This window comes from Ricinus communis, chromosome 1 (genome assembly GCF_019578655.1).
Source record: "Ricinus communis isolate WT05 ecotype wild-type chromosome 1, ASM1957865v1, whole genome shotgun sequence".
NCBI lineage: Eukaryota > Viridiplantae > Streptophyta > Magnoliopsida > Malpighiales > Euphorbiaceae > Ricinus > Ricinus communis.
Genome location: NC_063256.1, coordinates 31,687,363 through 31,711,322, shown reverse-complemented (window position 1 = coordinate 31,711,322; position 23,960 = coordinate 31,687,363). Strand labels below are relative to the sequence as shown.

Here is a 23,960-nt window from a genome sequence, read left to right as displayed (position 1 = left end):
TTTAGTAGGTGACTCTCTTATTTATAGAGCAATCCAAAGACTAGCTGTTAGAGCTAATGCTTAAAGGTGTATAAAGAAATCTTTTCAGTATTTGCTTTAAATCTCTTTATAGCTACTAATTTAGACATATGACAGCTTTTGTATCTTTCTCTTAGCAGTCAGTAGAAAGCTATTAGAAAAAGTCTGTCACTATGATAGATAACTAAAGTTGACAGTTTTATATTGGTTTTACTTCACCCAATCTAAACTAGCCGTTTGGACTTATGTGAAAGGAATGAGAGTGCGTGAACATTAATGAATCATACTAGATGATAGATAGATTCCTTAAAGATATCAAGTAGATGTGTAATCTACAACAGATTTATCAAAAATATGTTTATCAAAGAAATAAGCATTTTTGTTTTCTGAATTACTTTGAGAAAATCAAAGTTTATCTTTTCATGATTAAAAAGTAGATTTGGAATTTTACAGTGTGAAAAACTTATTATATTTTGGAAAAGCAACTTGATTCATTTAACAAGATATCTAAGACACATACATTCCTTAATGGAGATTACTTGTTATATAGACTTCCGTTTGGAGCACATTACTGATTTTTCTTAGCTACGATAGATGTCTGATGGAGCTCTTCTACTTTGCCAGTAATTTGATCCAATTCAACCTGCAGTGTTAGACATCTATATATATAGTATACAGTTTTGTTATCATCAAAATCCAAATTATTAGCTGCTTAGGGCTAACATCTTTAATCTGTGAATAATAGAAAAAGACTTGCTTGTTTGATTGCTAATTAAAAATAACTCATATAGACTTAGGGTTTTAAAATTTGGATTGTGGCATGCAATTTGTAGTCCATTAGGTTAAAAAGGTGGTAAATTGGGCTTAATCATAAAATCTAATTAAACTTAGATGAGCTTTGGCATGTTTAATTAATAAACTGACACATTTAAACTTAGGAAACTAAAACAACTTTGTATGTAAAAAGTAGCCTATTTAGAAATAATGGTTGGTAAACTTGGACTTCATTTATAAAAATTAGGTTAGACTAAGTAGGCATTGATGCATGTAATTGAGTAGCTAATTAAAGTAAGTAACAAGTGAGGGTTGGGTTAGGCTTAAGTAAAATTGGCTAGCCATGTTGCATTGCTTATGTCTAGAAAATACTCTGCTGCATTTATAGGGAATAGACTATTAATCAATAAATTTAAAGGTAGGAATACACAATCAAGAAAGCTAGTTTCTAGGCCCATCTTTGGATGTGGCGATTCTTTCTTAAGGAATCTAGCATGCCATGTAAGAAGTGAAACTGTTCTAGCTACTTACCCAGGTGGCAACTCCGTTTATTTGCGCCAGTCTCTATGATTAGTTAGTGTGTTCCCGATTAAGTTAAAAAGCCTTTGCAGTGCAATAGTCGCTAAGGACACTTGGGTGTGCGCCCGAAGCCGTCGGCCACACACATGTGTGGGCGGCGATTTTGCAAAGGCTTTTTAACCTAATCGAGAACATGCTAACTAGTCATTGAGACTAGCCGAAGATATGAGTCACCACCCGGGTAGTCACCAAGACACTTTTACTAATGAGTGGCATTTCTCAGATTCCATAAGGAAGCATACGCCACAAAATCCAAAGATGGATCCGGAAGCCAAATTACTTATTTGTATGTCTTTAATTTTATTGTTTAACAAATTATTCCCTATAAACATAAGCAGTTAATACATAGGCATACCAAATAACATAAATAATTTACGTAGGTCTATCTATTTTGTTCAAGCCCGACCCATATTAGAGTTGTTAGTCTAATTTAGTAATTAATTATGTATATAGCCTACTCAGTCTAGCCTAATTATAAGTTGTGCTTTTTATTTCCAACCTTTAGGCCTAATGAGCTACTTGTTATGATAAGATCCATTTTGTGTGAACCTAATTCTAATAAAGCCCAATCCTAACTAAAACATGGCAAAGCCCTTAAGTCTATTTGTGGGCGGAGGTTTCGGGAGTGCACCCAAGTGTCTTTAGTGATTATGGCACTGTAAGACTTTTTAACCTAATCAGGAACACGCTAACTAATCACTAAGATTAGCAAAGAGATGGGAGTTATCACTCAGGTAATCACCCGGACACTTTTACTAATCAATAGCATTTCTCAAATTCCATAAGGAAGCTTACGCAATATAGTCCACAGATGGATCCGGAAGCCAACTTCCTTATTTATGTATATTAGTCTTTAAATTTATTGTTTAATAAAGTATTCCCTATAAATGTAATCAATTATACACAGACATACCAAAACAACACATAATACACCTAAATCTAGCCCATTTTATTTAAGCCCAGTTGTCAGCACCCATTTTCTAGATCTAGATATCAAAGGAAAAATAGAAAACCACGTGATGAAAGTTATTACTTTCTTGGGTCTCAGATGGTGAAGGGCATGCGAATCCGAAGCTAGGGTCGAGGTTAATCCAACTGGGATTACCTATTTGAAATCAATTTGGACCTAATTGTCAGAAAAAATTAAGTTTGAGGGTTAAAATGGTGGTTTTTAGAAATTTAGGGACCTAAGTGCAATTTTTTATAAATTCTTTCTATGTAGAGCCAATGGGCTGTATGTAGAGCAGTTTCGACTATAAATAGAGCACACCGGCTGTACGTATAACCAAATCAGCTGTACATAGAGCCAGTCGGCTCTACATAGTGCCAATTGAGATTTTGACTCCGCAACATTATTTTTTCGGATGATTTTACACCCAGATACATATTATAGAAGGTTTCTTTGATGATACTTATTATTTTATTAATAATTACTTTAATTTTAAATAAATAAATATAATATTTATCGATATTTCCTAGGATATATCTATTTCTCTAAGGTTTCCGTTGAAACCGTACCTCTATAAATAGTAAGAGGTGTTTAGGATTTTAAGGGGGTAGGCAAGAATTGAGATTCGATTGTAAGTGAGATTAAGAGCAAAGAAACACTGAGAAAGAAGAAAAAGAGAGAAAATCAAAAGAAAACAGAAAGAATTACACTGTCGATCGCAGTAGTCATTAGAAGATCCAAGCCACTGAAGAAGGAACCATTTTAGGAAACAAGCCACTTAAGAAAGATCATTTTTGGAAGCTTTTTCTTAATCCATAAAAGATTTCACAAAGTTAGATCCAGCTCTGGATTCCTACCCAGTTTTTGATTCAACTGCTTCCTCATTGCCCAAGACTCATAGATCCAACATACACGATGACAACCTGAGGGTTTCTTCCACCATACATCTGCATCATAAAAAGCATTTTTTTCATCCTTTTTATTTTTTTTATATTATTTGTTCTTAGATGTATGATTAGGGTGTTTATCTTTAATAAACATGATTATATTAGGTTCTCATAAATATGCATGTTAATAGAGTTTTGAATCTGATAATAAGAACTAGGGTTTTTTTAGATATGATATTTTGCCAATTAAGGTTTTAGATTTAATTACAAATATGTTATAGGGCTAATTTTTTTAGGTCTTCTATTAATATGATTTAGTAATTAAGCTTAAATAAATAATGATTCTTTGCTTTGATAATCTTCTCTCAGTTTATGAAATTTAGGGTTTTTAGTGATTTAGGATTTTTTTAATACCTGTGCATGTGGAAATTAGCTCTGAAGTGTGAAATTGAACTGATGAACAAAGGAGAATTGACAAGAATCTGCCCCTTGGACTCTAGAACCGATTGGCTCAGTATAGAGCCAATTGGCTATATACTGAGCCAATCAGCTCTTCATGCTGGATCCCTTTATTTTTATATTTTTGGTGTTTTTCAATGTATTCTTGGCCTCTGTATAGTTTTAGGTCTTTTTGGTTTTGCAATCATAGTTATAAACGGGTTGTAATAGCTAGAATTTTCTTTTTTGCTTTATTCTCTTTATTATTTTTTTGTTGATTATTGCATGTTAACCAAATACATGATCACATGATTGATTAATTAAAATGGGCCACATAGACTTAAGGCTAAAAAACTGATCCAACACGAATTTGATAGTCTAATAGGCTAATCCACTTTAACTTGACCTAAACCCTAAAATTCAATTAGATTAGTGGGCTTTGACATGCTTAGTTAGAGTTTAGACTTAGTTAGAGTTAGGATCACAATAAATAGGTCTTCTCATAACAAGTAGTCCAATAGGCTTAAAGACTGGAGTCCAAAGAGCATAACATGTAATTGGGTTAGAATAAGTGGGTCTTATACATAATTGGTTAATAAAATTAGATTAACGGCTTAAATACGAGCTAGACTTGAATAAAATAGGCTAGACTTAGGTGCATTGTGTGATGTTTTGGCATGCATATGTATAAAATGCTTGCATTTATAGGGAATATTTTGTTGAAAAATAAATTTAAAGACTAATATACACAAATAAGGAAGTTGGCTTCCGGATCCATCTTTGGACTTTGTGGCTTAAGCTTCCTTATGAAATCTGAGAAAAGCCACTCATTAGTAAAAGCATCCCGGTGATTACTTAGGTGGCAACTTCCATCTCCATGCTAGTCTCAGTGACTAGTTAGTGTATTCCCATTAGGTTGAAAAGCCTTACAGTGTCGTAGTTGCTAAAGACACTTCGATGCGCGCTTGAAACCGCTGCCCACAGTAGTGACTCCATTAGGGATAAGAGAAACTGATTCCAGTGTATGTTTGTTTTTAAATTTATTATTTAACGGAGTATTTTGCATCACTACACTTTCACACACTATACACATTGGTCCCTATAGCTCCGATGGCGTTAGCTAGCGGTTTTTTGGTTCCACTCGAATAATAGAATTGCGACACTAGCTACCATCACTTACAAGTAATGAGTGTATTTCCTTTATCGCATGGACCCTTAAGTGGGGAGATGGGCGAATGAAATACACTTTTTGCTTGTAGGAGCCTTTTATCCTTACCCAAGACTCAGCTTATGGTAAATGACCGTAGTAATTTCCCCTAAGAATCTTGTTGCTTGCTATGTGAGATGTTCTTCCTTGTAAGTGTTTCAAGCCCAAGTATTGAAAGGCCTTAGCCCAAATGTGGAACTAGGCTTTCAGCTTAAAATATGCAGGCTTTTATACTTACATTAAGAAACATCACCTTATTTGTTTTAATCCGCTTTGAGAGCTTATGGCATGCATGTCCAACCTACTATCCCCTGTTGATAGAAGCCTAAACCTGAAATTCTAGGGAAGAAAGACTCACCAAGAATCGCGTGTGGGAGAAATAAGGTTGGAAGGATAAACCATATACTACTGTGTGCGTGCTAACTTCTTTTTTCTTTATCCTTGTGCATTACATGTACATCATGCATACCATGCATCTCATTGCATCACATTAACTCCTTGTTTTCTAACCATATAGAGTTATCATCCTCAGTTTGGATAAGACAAGAAGGGTATCAAAAGTACCCATTTCACCAGCAATCGAGGCAATACTAGACAAGAGCCCAAGAAGTCCACTACTTTCAAAGATGGTCCACAAGCAAGACATTGATGATATCAAGACTACAATCATGGCTGACCTAAGAATTATAATCCGATAAGAACTCCAGCAAGCTTTGGCTGAGGTTTTTGAGAAATAGACTATCCAAAAGATTATTACTGCCCCTGCAACTACTACTTATAATATGGAAGCACATAGTGAGCACCTCTAGAATCTAGATGACGACATGCTAGAATAAGCTAAGAAAGAGTCTGCTCTTACTGTAAAAGTCGTTATGGAATCCGAGATTTTGCAGAGTCTGACTAAAAGGCTTGACAAGATGTAAGATAGGCTGAAAGATTAAGGTTTAGATTCAACCTTTGATTTTGATGAATTGATGTTAACTGGTGAGGACAAATTACTTAATGAAAGATCACGGTTTAAATTCAACCTTTGATTTTGATGAATTGATGCTAACTGGAAAGGAAAGTTACCTCCCAAATTTTGTATGCCTGAAATGTAGAAGTTCAATAGAATCGGAGATCCAAAGGTGCATTTGAAGCAATATGCTACTATCATGAGTACTATTCATTTGGCTAAGACCCAAATCATCAAGCTGTTTGTACTTTCATTAGAAGGGTTAGTTGTGAACTAGTATCATTGGTTGGAAAGGCCTATCAAGTATGGTTGGAAAAAGCTTTGTGATGTTTTTATGAAGCAGTATAATGCTCACCTAGAAGTCTCTATAAGAGATTTAGAATCGACGAAGCAAAAGCTCAATGAGTCTTTTTCTGACTTCTTGATTAGATGGAAGAACAAAGCAGTTATAATGAAAAAAAGCCTTCTGAAAAGGATCAAGTTGGGATGATAGTCCAAAATGTTCTCCCATCTTGGCTGGAAAGCTGCAAATGATGAATTCTAAGACCTTCGTGAGATTGTACAATGATGGCTTACAAGTAGAAGAAATGAAAAATGCCAGAGCTGGAGGGTACCTAGAAAAATATCAAGCTACAGAGATCGAAGACCTACCATCTTAAGATGATTCAGATGTCGATTTAGAAAAATGATTTTGCTTTTAGCTAGGATCAATGATATAACTTTGATTTTTGCTTGTTTTATGATGTTTATCTTAATAGTATTCTGCATTACAATGATTATTACATGAGCATGTTTAACATTAATTCTATTTGAATTGGTTTATTTAATCTGGGTACAAATTACAATCATAGGTACATTTCTATCACACATAACATAACTTTTGAAGAGAGAAAAGTGAGAGAATAAATAAATAAGAGAAAAGAAAAAGAAAAGAAAAATAAATAGTATTTGATATGCACGATTGAATTCAAGGTATCAAAATTATTCAAAACACTAGGGACAAAGCAAGAAGGCTGAGTTCATCCTCCATTACATTAATTACAACCTTGAGAACAACAAGGATCTTGAAGATAGAACTGATTAAAGATTAGTGCTCTAACCTTGAAAAGTGCAAGATCTATTGCATCTGATTCCAAAAAGAAATTTAGGCCGAGCTAGAAACTTCCATATCAAAATAGGAAAAAGCCTAAGATGCTTAAAAGAGTTCAAATCTCAAGGGCAATAAGTTCACAAGTTCACAAGTCAATCTGCAAGTACTCAAACTACCAAATCTATAAAAAGAGAAAATAAGAAAAAAAAAGAGCAAATAGAGAAAAGTATAAAGAAAAGAAAACGTTAATTGAAAACTCGAAAGGGGTGGCTTAGGCAAAAAAAAAAGGTCTGCTAAGTTGAAAACTTGAAAGGGCAGCTTAGACAAAAGTTAAGACATTAGTCTACCAAGTTGAAAACTTGAAATGGCAGCTTAGGAAAAAGTTAAGGCATAAAAGTAATAAAAGAAAAGAGATTTGGTTGTTGTCTGCATGAGATTGTAGTGAAGCCAATTGTCATTGCACAAGTATCAGTACAGCCTTAAGGAAAAATGATTCAGTCCTCGCATGTTTGAGTTATCTTTAGATCTGCATTTCCTATCGTCACCATGACTTTCAGATTTCTATCGAGGAAATTACAAAAAACTCGATGATGAAAATAATTATTTCTCGCGAGTCTCATAGAACTGCGAACATCAAGGTCTCGGCTAGAGTTATGCTTGGTTGAGCCAAAATCTTACTTTTTGAAATTAAAATGGTCAAACTTGATTAAATTGACTAGAATAGTCAAGTTTTAAGTCAAAGTCAGTCAAATGGCCAAGTTTAGAGGCTAAATCGCAAATTATTGCAAGTCGGCTAACTCCAAAGACAGTCGGCTCTACGTACAGTAGCTCGGCTTTGCATAGTGCCGGTTAGCTCAAAACTTGGTGTTGTGGTCATTTTTTATGTCTTTTCGATTTTAAACACCTATAACTGTCAAAATCGAAATCCTAGAAGGATTTTACCAATAATTATCTAAGTTCTTAATTATTTGATTAAACATACATTTATTTGTATTATCCCAAGTTATTAAGAAAGCCTATAATTTTATCAATTAGAGAAAGATTTTAATAAAGCCATTTAATTATCTTTAATTTTGGAAATTATCGAAAAATAAATGCAAAGTTTATCTTGGTCTGTGGGATTCTCCACTCCTCTATAAATAGAAAATAAAACCCTAAACCAGGGGGTTGGTGATTCTCTGCAAAGAGCCATCTCTTTTAAGTTTTTGCCAACATATTTTGCGTTTGAGAGTAACAGTAAACACTCTAGATCCTTCTCTATTTTCAAGCCAACCTCTCCTCCTTCTCCTAGGACTCGAGAGATTGCATTATAACATGAGGGTTCCTTAATCAAATCATCTCATCATACTCTACTCCCTTCCTTTATGAGTATTTATTTTGTTATTATATTGAATTTGTTAGATTTCCCTTGATTATGGTATATGCGTTGAATCTTATTTGAAATGTGTGTTCACATGTTTAGATATAGGTTTGTTATGTTATTTTATTAAATTAGTATTATTTTCATTAGAATTGCATGATTAGGATTTGAATTTGTTGTTGTTATGAAAATTAGTTAGATTAGTATGTTAGGGTTTTTTATTGGATTTTCTATAATTAAGATATGTGAATATGAAAACTGTCAATCGTTTAAGTTTTAGATTAAGTTAATATAATTAGCCAACTATTTGGTTAAATCTGCTTCATTTTTCATTTATTCTTTATCTGTATATTTAGAACCTATTACTGCTATTTTTATCCTAAATATTAATTAGTTTATTTATTTTTCTTTATTTGCACATATTGATTAGTTTTTTTTGTTTTCTTTTTGCATGTGTGTCGAGTTCTAAGGCTTCTGGAATCTTAAATTGCTTGAAATCAAGCAAAAAGCCGTAAATTAGCCTAGGACTAAGCCTAGAGCCAATCAGTTGCTCACCATTCGGCTTGCTCGTTTTTTTACAGTTTTGCCCGTTTTCGACTCAATTTCGCCCCTTTTTGCTTTATTTTTCAAGTCTCTTGTTGTAGGAAGTTTAATTTGAGTTATTTTTTTTCTTTTTAATTTTTTGTTTAATAATGAATAAATGCATAATTACTTCTATGGTTGATAATTAAAACCAATCTACATAGACATAGGCCTAAAAATCACTTTAACATGAAATCAATAATATATTAGATGACTGAATTAATAACATTGGGCTAGGCCTAAGTGGGTTTGCATATTTGATAAAATTCGGGTCATCTAGATTAAGTATTTAAAACAGGCTTTGGCATATAAAAGGTAAGTAATTAGGCTAAATAGAGATAAGAGTTGGGCTTAACTAATAAAATTGGGCTAGAATTAAACAGACCTTCGCCATGTTTTAATGTTTATATATAGAATTTATTTGTCGCACTTAAAGGGAATATGCTTTTAACTAATAAAATTAAATGTAGAAATACACAATTAAGGAAGTTGATTTCTGAATCCATCTCCAGATGTGGCGATGTTTCTTTAAGAAATCTAGTTATGCCATAAATTAGAAAGTATCCTGGTGATTACCCAAGTGGCGACTCCCTTCTCCGCGCTAGTCTCTGTGACTAGTTAGCGTGTTTATGATTAGGTTAAAAGGCTTTGCAGTGTTGTGTTCATTAAAGACACCTGGATATGTGCCTGAAACCACCACCTACATGTATAATCGAGTCAAGTCAATTTGCGAACTTCTTGGAATTGACTTAAAGAAATATTGAGGTTAACTAAATATTAACTGAGTCAAGCCCGAATTTGAGTTACTTAAGTAGCTTGACAGGTCACGAGCTCAGCTTCATATACTCAGCTTGAGTTGGCTCGAAAGCCCTATCAAACTTAAGTTAAAAAAATATATTATATAGGGATTATGACTTGAACTTGCAATCTCACTAGAATATATATAAGCTTCATCTACTATATATATATATATATATATATATATATATATATATATATATGGAATTATGGTGCTAAAATCTTGAGTAGAGACAAGATATTTTAATAGGTAAATTAAAGCTTCAAATGGCGAGAGAATCATTGTATGCTTTTAAAAATAGATTATTAAGAGCCATATTTGATATTTAGGTATCTGTTTCAAAGCAAATTTGTCTACTAACTATAGGTAGTAGAAAATGAGTTATTAATATGAGATGGATCTAGAAAAAGAGGATTCCAATTATAATCCGAAAACGATTGGTATATATATATATATACATATTGCAGAAATGTGAGATCAAAGTGGGTGTTTCAAAAGAGGGTGGATTCAACATATCTAGGATTATATAATGAATATCTATATTGGCTAAACAAAGAGGATGGTATATAGAGTACCAGTGGTGTGAGATATGTTAGATTTGCAAAAGTATGATTAGCAGTTTATTAAGGATTTAAGAAGTCAGTTTGATGGTTAAACCTCCAAAAAGATTCCAATCTTTGAAGAATTTAAAATACTCTTATTTTATAAGTTTTAAATATTTTTTTATAGTTGAAAATTTAACTCTATCTTAAATATGATTTGAATATGATAAAATTAATTTTTATATATACATATATATGGTTTTATATACATACTGATAATTATTTGTTTATTGACCATTTTAAATTATTTAATTAACTTAATTCTAATAATTAAAAAATGAATCTGAGAGCTGTTCATTCTATAATCCTTATGCAGTAAACTCAAGGCAGGAGAAATCCTCAAGCTAAGACCGTATAGAGGCACCTTGCCATGAGAGGTCTTTCTGCTCTTTTGGATTCTTATAGCTGAGTTAGCCCTTTTGGATCATAGAAGAACAGATCGTGCAAACAATTAGCTCATAACCAATGGATCGAGAAGAAGAGATGAAGAATTTAGAAAGCAATGAGGGAGAAGAATATTATGCTCATAGATGAAAGAAAGGAAAACTCGCTTGCTTCATTACTTCTTGACTCCTCTTTATATAGAGAGGCCTAAATACAATAAGACAGAAAAGATAAGGTGGAAATCTTATCTCTGACACATGTCTTCCTTAGAAGAAAAGATGAGATTTCCCACTTACAAAAGGATAAGTCCTATCTAATAATACACTGACATCTCACCTACATATTAAGACGATAAGTCTTAATATTACACTTACATATCACATATAGAAAAGGAGAAAATAATTCACCTAATAAGACGAAAAAGATGAAATTGGAATCTCATCTTTTTATTACATGTTGATTTAGAGAAAGCTAGTCTTTAAGTCCAGCTCACGAACCACTATTATTGCCAGCTCAGAAAACACTGTCATAGTCATCATCATCCAAAGGTTGAGAATCTTGCATAATGGCATCCTTCTGTTCAGTGGTCAGATTCGGATCATCTAGTGGGGTTGGTAGTATAGGAAAAGTGGAATGTTCAATAATGGAGTGTTCAGTCCATAGATGTCCATTGTAAGTGCAGACTAGTGGTGTAGAAACATCAGTCGTTCCTAGGTCATTTCTTAGTTGTAGAGTGTGCTTTAAATCCCTTGTTATTATTGGAGGAGCAAGATGTAAAGGCATTTTAATCGTTCTCCAATAATGACAGATGTTTTGGGTTGCATAAGTGTCTTCTGAGAGCTGTAGGTAAGGCCTGTGAAGAATGTAGATGACATGATATCCTGAAGCCTTAAAGTTATTGTCTGTGAATAATTTGTTTTCATGATCAGATGCATCCGTCTGAAGGATAAGATTTCCTGTAGATGGAATGGTGAGAGGTGGAGGATTGTGAGCCAATTCTTTTAGTCTCCGGACAGTTGTAGTTTGTTCTGTTCCCCAAGGAGGAGGGTCTTTTTTGAGTATTTTAGAAAGATGACATGTGTAACTGGACAGATGTGGTATAGCTTCCCTGACATAGTTGAGTATTCCAAGAAACTGTTGTATTTGCTTTACAGAGAGATTCTCATCTGGAAAGTAATCAAGCTCCTTTGTCAAGTGTGGACCATACGTGTATTGGCCGTCTTTGAAATGCATGCCAAGAAACTCTATCTCTTGTTGGCTAATAATACTCTTTTTCTCTGACAGCATAATGCCATACTTTTGGATGATAGCAAGGAATTGTTTCAGGAGGTGATGATATTCCTCAGCTGTCTCCGAGAATAAGTGAATGTCATCAATGTAGATCAGGGAGGAGTAAAAGATAGGCCCAAAGATTTCTATCATTGTTTTTTGAAATTGTGAAAGAGCTGTTTTGAGCCCAAAAGGCATGACTGTCCATTGATATTGGGCGTTTGGGATACAAAAGGCTGTTTTGTATCTTTCTGAGGGATGGATACCCAATTGCCAAAATCCAGCCTTAAGGTCAAATTTTGAATAGAACTGGGCCTTTTGAATATGGACTTTTAGGTTTGAAATTCGAGGGAGAGGAAATTTGTTATCTTGCAGAAAATGGTTTAAAGGCTTATAATCAATAACAAGTCTCTTTTTCCCTCTTAACTTTTCAGACATTTTTTCCACATAAAAAGCTTGACAGGCCCATTGTGAGGTTATGGGCTCAATGAGGCCCTGTTGTAACAGAGTCAAGCATTCTGATCTGGCAAGGGCTAGATCTGTAGGAGACTTTCCTAGATGAGTGGCTTTTGTTGGGTTGATATCTTCATTGAGCTTGAAAGGGAGGCTGATATAGAACTGGAGATTTTTCCACAAGGGAAGAGGATGTTGGAAATGTGAATGGGATTCTGGACAAAAAGGAAGGAATTTTTCTTTGTATTATAAAAATGGTGGTTTTGTATCTGCTATAGTGAACAGATTAGACATATCTGTGTAAGGACGAAATTGCCTCTTGAATTTTATTCCATTGGGAAGAATTTGAAGCCTTTGAGCTTGATGATAAACATCAAACCCTATTAAGAGGTCTTTGTTTGGGAGATCTGAGCCAATGATGTGCGTCCATACCACGCAATTAGGGAAAAACTGTATCCCGATTTTTTGCTTTATGATTAGAGTAGTCTTAAAAGTTTGACCATTTGCTGCTCTGAAAAACTGAACATGAGACTTCCAGTATTCAGATGGAAGGACTTCGGGATTTATCATGCTTCTTTGAGCTCCAGTGTCAAAGAAAGCTATAACTGAAACAGGTTTTGCATACTTTGAAGGCAGGACTTGTATAGGAACATAAGGAACTGGAGGAATTTTTGTAGCAAGCTGAGATAACTCAGGAAGTGGATATGGAGAGAAAGGGTACTGCATCACATTTGTCAGGATATCTTCTTCTTCTTTTGAAGGGAGACTGATCATCAGAATTGGAATCTCACTATCATCAGAGTCTGAAGAGGACTCTTTTGAGGATTCTGTGGAGTCTGAATATTCTGCCTCTATTCCAAAGAGACTTTCTGGAGTAAGATTGTCTTGTTCTGATAAGAATGACTCTATATCCTCTTCAAATGAATTTGGGAGAGACATAGACATGCTGACTTGTTGTATCATCTTTGCTGATTTTTCCGGATTCTGGGGACAGTTCTTAGCATAGTGTCCCTTCTTTCGGCAGATATAGCATCTGTCTGATTTGTGGCCTTGATTCCTCTTTTTCCGGAAATATTTGAATCCTTTTGAGTGCGGCTTTCTTCCTCTGAATTCTTTATTTCTGCGCGGGTATTTTTGGAAATGACGTCCGATCTTCTTTTTATGACTGGAGCAGACGCAATTTGAGGCCTTGCATTTAATCTTGAGGTGGCTTTTGTTACAGGCCTTTTGAACAATCAAATCTCGCTGAGATAACCTTCTGAACAATTCTTGTTGGTCACATAATCTCTTGATGGAAGAGAGAGTGAATTGCCAGATTTCTCCAGGGGTAATGGAGGTAACTGGTTTCTTTGTTGCGACGATCATGTTGTTGACTTCTGGTTGTATCTCATCTGGTAATTGAGGTGATGAAAGTATATTTCAATGTATCATCACCGTCATGCCCTCTAATGACATAATATAATTTGGACATAGCAGAGTAATGTCTCTCCAGATCCTTAATTTTCAACGAACAACATTTTCGATCAAAGTATTCTTATTTTTGTTGCCTTATAACAAGATCATAACTTCCAAGGAACTGATTATGGAGAATCGCGGATCAAATTTGATGGAGTTGGTAGCGTCACAAACTGGAGCCTGGTATACTCAGGTTGTGACTGAAACCAATCTCTTAAACTTCCTGTGAATCTCGTAACAAATTCAGCAAGAACCTTTTTAAGTGTGGCACCATCAAAAGTCATTTGGAGATCAATCCATGCCAAAAATTCAGAAAGCTTATCCTTCCATTTTGATGGAGGCAAATCATCAAAGGAGAACCAAGGTCCCATGCCAGTTGTCGATTTTGGCCTTGGGTATGAAGCTCCAGTAGGAGCAAAGTATGACTGCGCATCCTCTGTGCCATCTTCAGGCTCCACTACTTCTGTACTGGGTTCAGTAGTAGAGGTATTCATGAGAATTTCTGTGATATCAGCCATCTCAGAGGTATTTGAGGAAGAATCAGAATCATACGGACTAATGAGTGATTGGTCTGGCAATTTATTTTCTTTAGAAACTGGAGGAGGAGATATTTTCTTTTGTTGGGTTATGGAGCCTTTTGGGTATAGATGTGAGAAGGTACCAAAGGGTTGGTAAAGAGTTCTTTCTTGTTCTGGTTGTGGGAGAAAAGGAAATGAAGAATAATATGAGGGAGCAATGGCAGAAGATGTAGAGGCTGTTGATGTAAAGGAAGGGATTATAGAAGACTGATCCTTTCTGAGGTCATGTTCAATTTGATCAATCTGCCTTTCTTTTTCCTTCTGGATGAAAGCTGGTGTAATCGGTTAAGGAACTCGAAGCTCTTTATCCAAGGCTTGATATTTGACGGTTAGAGAAGAATATAGTTGGAGTACTTCTTGTGAGAAGGTGTCCAACTTCTGGTCCAGCTTATGAGCCAAATGAAGAGCCTGATCTAATTTTCCATCTATTTTCTTCAGATAGGAATTCTGAACTATGGAATTTGAGGTCTGCCAATTTAGGACCTCTTCTGGTGGAGTTAGAGGCTCTATGGATCCTGATGGAGTAATCCTTGAGGGGAGGATCTCTGATCTTTTATTTTCGGACTTCCCAAGGGGGGGGGGGAATCCTCAGGCTGGAACATGAAACAGCTTTGGATTGCATGAGATGGTTGAACTGCTGGTAAATCAGAATGAGTCTCTTCTCTGCAAGTAGTAGAAGGCTTTTTCCCAAACACAACTCCCATTTGGGCCAAAAGCACCTTCATTTCGTCAAAGGTGATGTCAAGGATAGTCTTTCCTTCTTTTGCAAGAAGTTCTAAGGCTTCCTTATACATAGGAAGAAGAGCTTTACTCTGATTTTCTTTTTATTTCCTGTGGATGCCAATCCAAGAACCGTCTGGATCTCGGTCATCTGGCCTTGGTTCCATGACTAAACATGGAGTTTCTAGAGTCATGTCTCTTGAATTTTGCTTAGAATGTTGAAAATATGGTTCAGCAAAATCGAGATCATCTCTGCAGGTGCATCCTGATCTGCACATTCCTAGGTCAACATCCCAGATAAAGTGTCCCTTTATTCTGGCAGCATAGATATGATGTCCAGAGGACTGAAAAGAGTGAATAGGGATCTTTTCCCTAGGTCTAGACACAAGTTGTATCATTGATGCCTGGAAGATAGAAGGTGCAGAAGAAGACTTTTCCATTTTTGTGAAAATCGTCTTTACAGTACCATCTTTTTGGTTAACAAAAAGAGGGTCAGTGGCCTAAACACGCTTGGGCTGAGATGCCTAGAGCTTCTCATAATTGGTCACCCATTCAGTTGGGATTAACTTCTGCAGATCTTCTCTTTCCAGCTGCCTTGGGGCTTGGACTATTGTAGGAATTTGGCCAGAGTCAGCCATAATAAATAAAGCATCTGAGGAGGCTTGGAAGCCTGGGATCTGGAGATTAAAGGCATGGTCCTGTAATCTGTAGACAATCTGGTGGTGCAGGGTCGCAGAGAGGGCATCGGTCACTTGATTTGCTCCAATGATCTAGACTTGGACCTTAAGTGCAGTTGACAGATAGGGATCATTGAGAGATAGGTTAAAATTGGGGAAGAAAGTCAGAACAACACTCCCAGTGTTAAGTGTTGTGACTATAGTTCCAATTACTGCATGCTCGTATCTAAGATATCTGGTATCCAAAAGTGACATACGGGCCGTAACTGGTAGACCCATCCTGACATGATATGAGAGGACTAGCCTGACAGCTCCGAGATGGAGATGTGTGTATCCCTGTTTCCTCCATTGTTCTATGAAGTAGGAATCTCAAGAGTAACATACTGCTCCTGAGTGGTAGAGGTAAGAGAACATTGTGAAAGAGAGGAAGATTGAACATATTCTTTAACGGATAAGGGTTGTTTGTGGATGATTTGGTTGAAGGTTTTTCTAACAAAGTTCTGTTTCTTGAAGATATTATATGGGTTAATGATGGGTACAAGAGTGTTTTCGATTTGGACATTCTCAGGAATATGAGAAATTTCCACAAGGTGGTCAATTTTATTGGATATAGTTTTTCTGCAAGAAGGAGAGAGTTGTAGAGTAGAGGTATGAGTAGTGATTTCTGAAGTCATGATAGCTGGGTTTCTCTCTTCTGTCACCATGGCTCTGATACCAAAATGGATCCGAGAGCTGTTCATTCTATAATCCTCATGCTGTAAACTCAAGGCAGGAGAAATCCTCAAGCTAAGACCGTATAGAGGCACCTTGTCATGAGAGGTCTTTCTGCTCTTTTGGATTCTTATAGCCGAGTTAGCCCTTTTGGTTCATAGAAAAACAGATCGTGCAAACAATTAGCTCATAACCAATGGATCGAGAAGAAGAGATGAAGAATTTAGAAAGCCATGAGGGAGAAGAATATTATGCTCATAGATGAAAGGAAGGAAAACTCGCTTGCTTCATTACTTCTTCACTCCTCTTTATATAGAGAGGCCAAAATACAATAAGACAGAAAAGATAAGGTGGGAATCTTATCTCTGACACATGTCTTCCTTAGAAGAAAAGATGAGATTTCCCACTTACAAAAGGATAAATCCAAAAATTAAAAATAATAATTTTATTATTCTAACTCGATCAGGCTTGAAGGCAGTTTGCATAACCTTAGTAATTTGGTTCAAGTCAATTTAAGACAGAGCTCGTGCTCAAATTCGAGCTCATTTAGACGCGTATATCCTCCCTCAAAGCACTTCTTAATCACCTTAATTAAACAATTAATTTATGATTAAATCATATCATATCATATCATAACTGTCCTCCCCTACCACATTTCCTAATCACCAAAAATTAAAACAACTAATTTAATGACTTTGAGAAGACAGAAAGCAAGAAAGAATTGACCGTTAATGGTGACTTTACCATCCAAAAATTTCTATACTGTGGGGCCTTATCTCTCTCCCCTTGCCCAAAGGTATGACCATGAGGAACAAAAATAAAAGAACTGGGCACTACCTCGTGAAGAAGAAGCGCCAGGAGCGTCCTTGCTGTGTGACCTGACCCTCACTATTTACATTCTCCATCTGTAAAAAACTGTGATCCTCCTCACCTACCTAACCTCATAAATATGATCGAAAATATGAACTTGGTTTTGATTATTTTCTAGAGATAGTCACTCCTGCATGAGTTTTTTAAACCTTCAAGTTAGACAAAGAAAGATAGAAATCAGCCATGGGAGGGTGCGATGATGAAGATTATGATCATGAGCCAAGTCCTGCACCTAAACTCTCCTTACTTTCGCTTCCAAACAAGCCATATGAGCAACAACAACAGCAACCAGGTCTATTGACTCCACCAATCCATGCCCCAGCATCAGTTCCATTCAAGTGGGAGGAAGCACCAGGCAAGCCAAGACCTTCCTGCACCAACAACAAAAGCAACAGCAACAATCATCACCCCAAGCCCAAGACTGCAAAGAGGTGCCTAGATTTGCCTCCGAGGCTGTTATTTGAGGCCAGTAAGGTTAATAATATACCTTCTCCTACAACTGTTTTAGATGGTCCTTATATGGGCACTACTACTACTCGTGATGATCATCAGTCTCTGTCTCGGTCTCGATCACTGTCGTTTGGGAAAGGAAGGTCGTTTATTGGGTTACAGAAGTTGAACAAGAAAGGGTCTAGCAGGTGGGGGAGTTTCAGAAAGGACAGTAACACTAAAGAGGTCGTTTGTGATGGGAGTGTTGACTTTTCTGTACCTTGTGGTTTTGATGATGGTGATCATGGTAGTAAGGTGAAGATCACAAGGATTAAAAGGAAACCTAGTTTTCTCACGAGCTTCTCTTCCTCTTCAAGATCACATTTGTGGGTAAGTATAAAGAATCAAATGGTCCTATTTTTTTTTCTTTTTTAATTTACAAAGGAGGGAGGAGATAATTATTAAATAAAATAAAGTTCAACATATTAAAAACATTTATATTTTTGAGAAATATTATTAAATTATTATATAATTTAATTTTAAATTATTAAATAAAATAAATAATTAAAAGTTATTATTTTTATACGATACTAAAATTAAACTATATTAAAAGAAAAATTTACTTACATTAATTTCATACAAATTATTAGTATAAAACTTTATTTTTAAAAACAAGATCTTCATTAATTGTTTTTTACTAATAGTGTACTTGTGAGTATTTCTTTCGTGAAACTAATCGGTGTTAACATTAAATATTATTATTTAATTATTTTTATTATTTTAAAATAAATTATTTATTTTTAATATAATTTAAGTCTAGTGTATAATAAAAATATAGTTAAATTTTTTTATCTAGAATCATTTATTTTGTATTAATAATTTAAAATGAGATTATATAATAATTTAATATTATTATTAATACTTGGATTAAAGTGCATTAAAATACAATGATAAATAAAAAATATTAATCAATTATTTTTATTAAACACTACTAATTTATGTTAAAAGCAAAAGTTTAGTTTTAATTTGAATAAAAAATAATTTTAAGGAATTTGATATGTTAATAGTAAATTTAAAGATCAAATTCTGCACTGATTTCACATGAAAGAAATAATAATTAATTAATTCTATAAATAATATTTAATTTCGTGTGAAAATTGAGTTTGTCTGATAAATTAGCAATCACTATGGAACTTTCTTTTCTTTTCTTTTTCATTTGGTAGAAAGGTATGCAGTGTGTTTGGTTGCCATAGCTTTTGTGCTTACATTCTGTATTTTATGGGGCATTACTAACAGATATTGTAACTGCAGACAAACATCTACGAAGGCTTTAAGCAGGTGGTCCCATGGAGACGTAGGCAGAGAAAATGAGTGCTATATATATATATATATAGCCAGAGCCCAACTTTTGAGATCTCCTTGATCATGTAATCACCGCGTGCCAAAGTGGTGTAATCTAATCTCCTTAAAAACTTGAAACTTGTAAATAGAAATAATGAAGAATGATGATGTTATGTAATAATATTTTGGTGACTGCCAACTTACTTTCATCTGATAGTCATTTTGTTGTCTATGTGTAGTATACAACTAATTGGTCTTGAGTTTCAGATTTCTGTTGTTTGTTTGAATGTTTAAATAGTAAAGGGATTTTGATTCTTGAAAATTGACAAAAGTAAATGTTAGTTTCAAAAGGAAAGTGAGAATGGGAATCGAAGTTGGTCATTTTAGTTGTTGGAGTTTGATTGATTAAAAACTATTTCACAATTGAAATAATATTATTTAATTAGTTAAAATTATTCTTTTTCTTTTTCTTTTAAGGGATAAACGGTTTATAAATCGTCAAATAAATATAAAAATAATTAATTGTTAATGTTGTAATAAATAATAATTAATTAATAACATTATAAATAAAATACTGCATTATATATAAATAATCAAATAATAGTTTATAATATAAAAATTATAAAAATATTTTAGAAATTTATTATTATAATAAGATTGAAAATAAAATTTAAATAAAATAAAATTTTATCAATTTTTATTCCAATTACTAAAATTAACTCTATTTTCAATTCTTTTCTATTTAGATTTTAATTTCTATTTTTATTCTAAAATTAAAACCAGCTCGAAAATAAACTTATTTGAGATTTTCTTTAATAATGGGAACAAAATTAAGAAAAATAAAGAAAGTAAAATTGTAACTTTATTTTGGCTGAGTTCAATAAAAAAAATCACATGTCAAAAATAAAAATGTCTAAATATTTATCTTATTTTCCTTTTTTAAAAAAAAATAAACATCTCAAGCAGAGACATGAAATATCTTTTTCTTTTTTTCTTTTTTTCTCCCCTCACACAATCAGTGCACCAAACAAAGAGTAAGTATTTTAGTTATGACTTGTTCAACCTACTTATCTTACTGGCAGAGTATGGCTGGAGGCATTATTATTATTATTTTTCTTGGGTCAAATTTGATCTCCATCAACAAAAAAAGATTTGACAAAACTGCACAAGGCTAAAATTTCTATTGTTTCTACCAGCATACTAAAAACAGTAAGATGGCTTGACATTAAGTAAACAAAGGCTGCAAGATTTTCTAGTCTATATGATGACTTATACATACTTGCAAGAAATTCATCAGAAAGTTTTATCTATCTATTTTTTGACTCAAAGGAAAGCTAGCAAAACCTAAAGCATATACATCTGTATGGAAGCCCTCATTAACATTGCCTGTTGATCGATATCCTGCAACCTGTGTATGTACCAGAAGTTAAAAGAAAGAGATGTCAAGCATAACCTGCCAAGCACCTTTTCTTCTTGTAATTGGCTTTGAAACAGGCCTGCCTCAGCCTCTTGGTTCTTTCAGTCAGCTCCATACCTGGCACTTTCTCAACAAGTTTTCTGTGTTCCTCCAGCATCACTATCTCCTTTGTCAGACCCATCTCCTACGTTATTAAACACAATTTACACCATTAACCCCTTAAAGCACGAAATGCGGAGAAGTGTATGATTAGCATGAGAGTTGATGTATGTACAAGTTTGACATGGGAAAATTTTATGAGTGGGACTCGAACGTCCCAAGTAGACTGCCAAGTAAGCAGGAAATAATGCTACCATTTTCAGGATGGATGTATCATGTTTTCCGAAGCCATGATAATGGAGGTTTTGAGAAAAAGAGAGCTACCTTTCACTAGAAACAAAATAAGCAAGATTGATGAATTCTCTCCGATCCTACTAATTTAAAAATACACAATTTTTGTGTGTCAAATTTATCAAGTAGACATGAAATAGATAGAGGAAAGAATAAAGAAAATAACTTGACAAATGAATTAATGTGCACAATGGATCCATTTTTCTATACTATGATTAAGAACTGATAAATTTAATAATCCTTGTTAAAAAATTTATTACTATCTAAATGGAAATCTTACTAAATCTAGTGCTGTAATACTGAGAAAAAAAATATATTAAATTATAAGTTTAAGTATACTTCGGTGCACTGATGTTTTAGTCCAGTGGTAAGGTGAGGTCATTTAAAAAATGAGAGTCTGAGTGCAAAGCTTATCGTTCCTTTGCTAGTATTGCAACCTTCCCATGATGGATTTGTCACCTATAATCTACTACCTGATGATTACACATACACTTGAAAATGAACAATTTGCAAATTCAAAACCCAGTTGCCACATATTTATTACCTTAACATTGTTGATAAGAGACTCCAAGCTCCTGATTTTCCTATGAGGCCATCTCATGATCTTAAGTTCCCTGCATCTCTTTTTCAAAACAGTCAGACCAACTTTCATCTCCTTGGCAGCTTTAGTAATAGGAACATCAAAATGCTTCTGAATTTCCTCGAATTCTAAAGGAACTGATGCTCTCTTCCTTCCCCCATTTGGTATCCTCTTTTCCTCCTCCCTTTCCATGCTTGAATTTGAAGCACAATCCTGACTTTGAGCCAATATCATATCAGAAACTTCACTTGACTCGATCTTGACATTGATAACACTACTATTCACTGCTGGGTTTCTGTCAACCACTGTATTTTCTTCCTTGTTCATGCTTGAATTTGAAGCACAATCATGACTTTGAGCCAATGCCTTATGAGGAACTGCACCTGACTCAATCTTAAGACTATTCACTATAGGCTTTCTGTCAATCATCGAATCTTCATCCCAAGAAACAAGGCTATTATCAAGAATGGAGCAATCAATATCTAACTCTTCAAACCCCTCGAACCCATAATCATCCTTCTCCCATGGCAGAGCTAAAGAATCCATCTCGATGCAGCTCTGTATTGGCGGAAGCTCTGACATTCTGCATGGCAGTATAAAACCAATCAAAGAAGAAAAGTAATATAAACAAGAACAAGATAAAATCTTTACTCTTCTTCAAAAGGAAAAGAAAAAAGAAAGAAAGAAAAGTTTAATGGGTTAGGGCTTAAGAGCTTGAACCCATGGAGTACCACTAAACAATTGAATCTTTACATTGATTAGTAGCGAGAAACCACTACCCATTTCACAGTAAAGCAAGAATATAACATTAACTGATGTGAAATAGAAACGGGGTTCTTACATTTGGAAGGTTTCTTCCATTTCAGTGCAGGACCAGTCAATGTCAAATGGGTTTTCTTTATTTGCAATGTTCATTAGTGGTTGTCCTGTAGCTTTAGAATCCATACTTAAACTGATAAAATCAGAAATAGAGACGTAACAGAGAGGATTAGAGGGATAATGCCATACTGGGTGGAGAGAGACAAATTAAGAGGGTATATATTGAGTTAAATTGAATGAATGATGAAGGAAGAGGGAGTGATCGGGAGATGATGAATGGATATTGGAGAATGCACACACGTCTGTGAATGAGAGTTACAAAAAGAAGTGAATTAATGTTGTAATTTGGGCATTAATTATTGGAACAATTACCAATTAGCAATTACTAAGTAATCACTAGGGGGCTGCATCTTCATTCATGCAACTGCAATGGCGTTCTATCTCTCTCTCTCTCTCGATCTCGAATAAATTGATTGTCCCTCCATTCTAAAATTACTGTTGTTTTAAGTAATTAAAGAAGGTGCTGAATAACATTAATTATATTTTATTATGACTAAAATATTTTTTATTAAAATATATAAAATTGACACTTAAGTTCTAGGGCAAGTGGCAATAGCCATTATTCTTCACAAGTGAAGATTTTAAGAAATACATAAAATTGATATAATTTTTATTTTTCATTCTATTGTATTTCTTTTTTACTTCATTAATATTTTTATAATAAATAATAATGAAATTACATTCATAAATTTAATCTGACAAAAAATATATATCTCAATTTAAGCTAGGTTTTAAGTTGGAATTCATTTCCTTATTATAATTTAAAAAATTAAAAATTAAAAAGAAAAAATAAGTAATTGATACCTACTGAATTTCTTTTAAGATGACACTTGAATTTATAAAAAGATCTTTTTAAAGTGATATTTGATTTTAAAAAAAAAATCTAAAATGATATTTATTTTAAAATGTAATAGTAAATAATTGTGCCTCTTTTTATCTTTTAATCAGAACTTACACATTATAGATTTGTTTCTCTCACTTATAAACTCTTTTCTGTTCAAGTGTTTTGTTTTCATTCTAAATTTTGATTTAGGCATTTTTTTTTCTCAAACTTTTCTCATTTTCTTTCGATGATTGCAGAATGAAGTATACAAAACTTGATATATATCTGAATGAAAAGAATCTTATGCTAAGTCGTGATTGGGTAGTCATAAGTTACAGAATATGATAATTATTAATAATAGAGTATTATAAACTAACTTGTCATGTTTGAGAAAGACGGAGTTGGCTAAGTTTGTATCCCACTACAATAGAAAGTCTAAGAGATCGTGTCATGGACAGACTCAAATTAAGGAGTCCAACCCGACCTATAACTCTTCAGACAGCTAAGAGAACAAATCATATTATAACTAGGCCAATTTACATCTAAGGAGTTCTACTTCTAGTTGGACAGAAAGACCCTCAACGTCTATATAAGGAGCTATGATTCAATAGTTACATGTACAAGTTACGTTATACACTCATTATACTTAAGCCATCCTTTCACAAATTACTGACTTAATCATCAAAGTAAGTGGCCGAAAAACCCCATTTGACGCTTTCTAATCATTCTTGCAAGTACTCCGGA

The 23,960-nt window shown here is 34.1% G+C and overlaps 2 protein-coding genes across 2 annotated transcripts; one reads left to right on the top strand and one right to left on the bottom strand.

Annotated features, from left to right (window-relative positions):
• The first annotated feature begins 17,204 nt into the window (after positions 1 to 17,204).
• LOC8272407 (uncharacterized protein At4g00950) lies at positions 17,205 to 19,357 on the top strand. The gene is made up of 2 exons (XM_015717723.3): positions 17,205 to 18,176; positions 19,098 to 19,357. The coding sequence occupies exons 1-2, from the start codon at positions 17,541 to 17,543 to the stop codon at positions 19,155 to 19,157; spliced, it is 696 nt and encodes a 231-aa protein (XP_015573209.1). The 5' UTR covers positions 17,205 to 17,540; the 3' UTR covers positions 19,158 to 19,357.
• Positions 19,358 to 20,260: 903 nt separating this feature from the next.
• Positions 20,261 to 22,553, bottom strand: LOC8272406 (protein RKD4). Its single transcript, XM_048380144.1, has 2 exons — positions 21,479 to 22,553; positions 20,261 to 20,728 (listed from the first exon to the last, which is right to left on the bottom strand). Exons 1-2 carry the CDS (start codon positions 22,094 to 22,096, stop codon positions 20,570 to 20,572), a joined length of 777 nt encoding a protein of 258 aa, XP_048236101.1. The 5' UTR covers positions 22,097 to 22,553; the 3' UTR covers positions 20,261 to 20,569.
• Between the last annotated feature and the right edge of the window lie 1,407 nt (positions 22,554 to 23,960).

Coding starts and splice junctions, on each gene's coding strand:
- LOC8272407 (XM_015717723.3), top strand. CDS start 17,541: ATGGGAGGGTGCGATGATGAAGATTATGATCATGAGCCAAGTCCTGCA. Junction 18,177..19,097: donor CTTCAAGATCACATTTGTGG/GTAAGTATAAAG, acceptor TTGTAACTGCAG/ACAAACATCTACGAAGGCTT.
- LOC8272406 (XM_048380144.1), bottom strand. CDS start 22,096: ATGTCAGAGCTTCCGCCAATACAGAGCTGCATCGAGATGGATTCTTTA. Junction 20,729..21,478: donor CTCTTATCAACAATGTTAAG/GTAATAAATATG, acceptor TTAATAACGTAG/GAGATGGGTCTGACAAAGGA.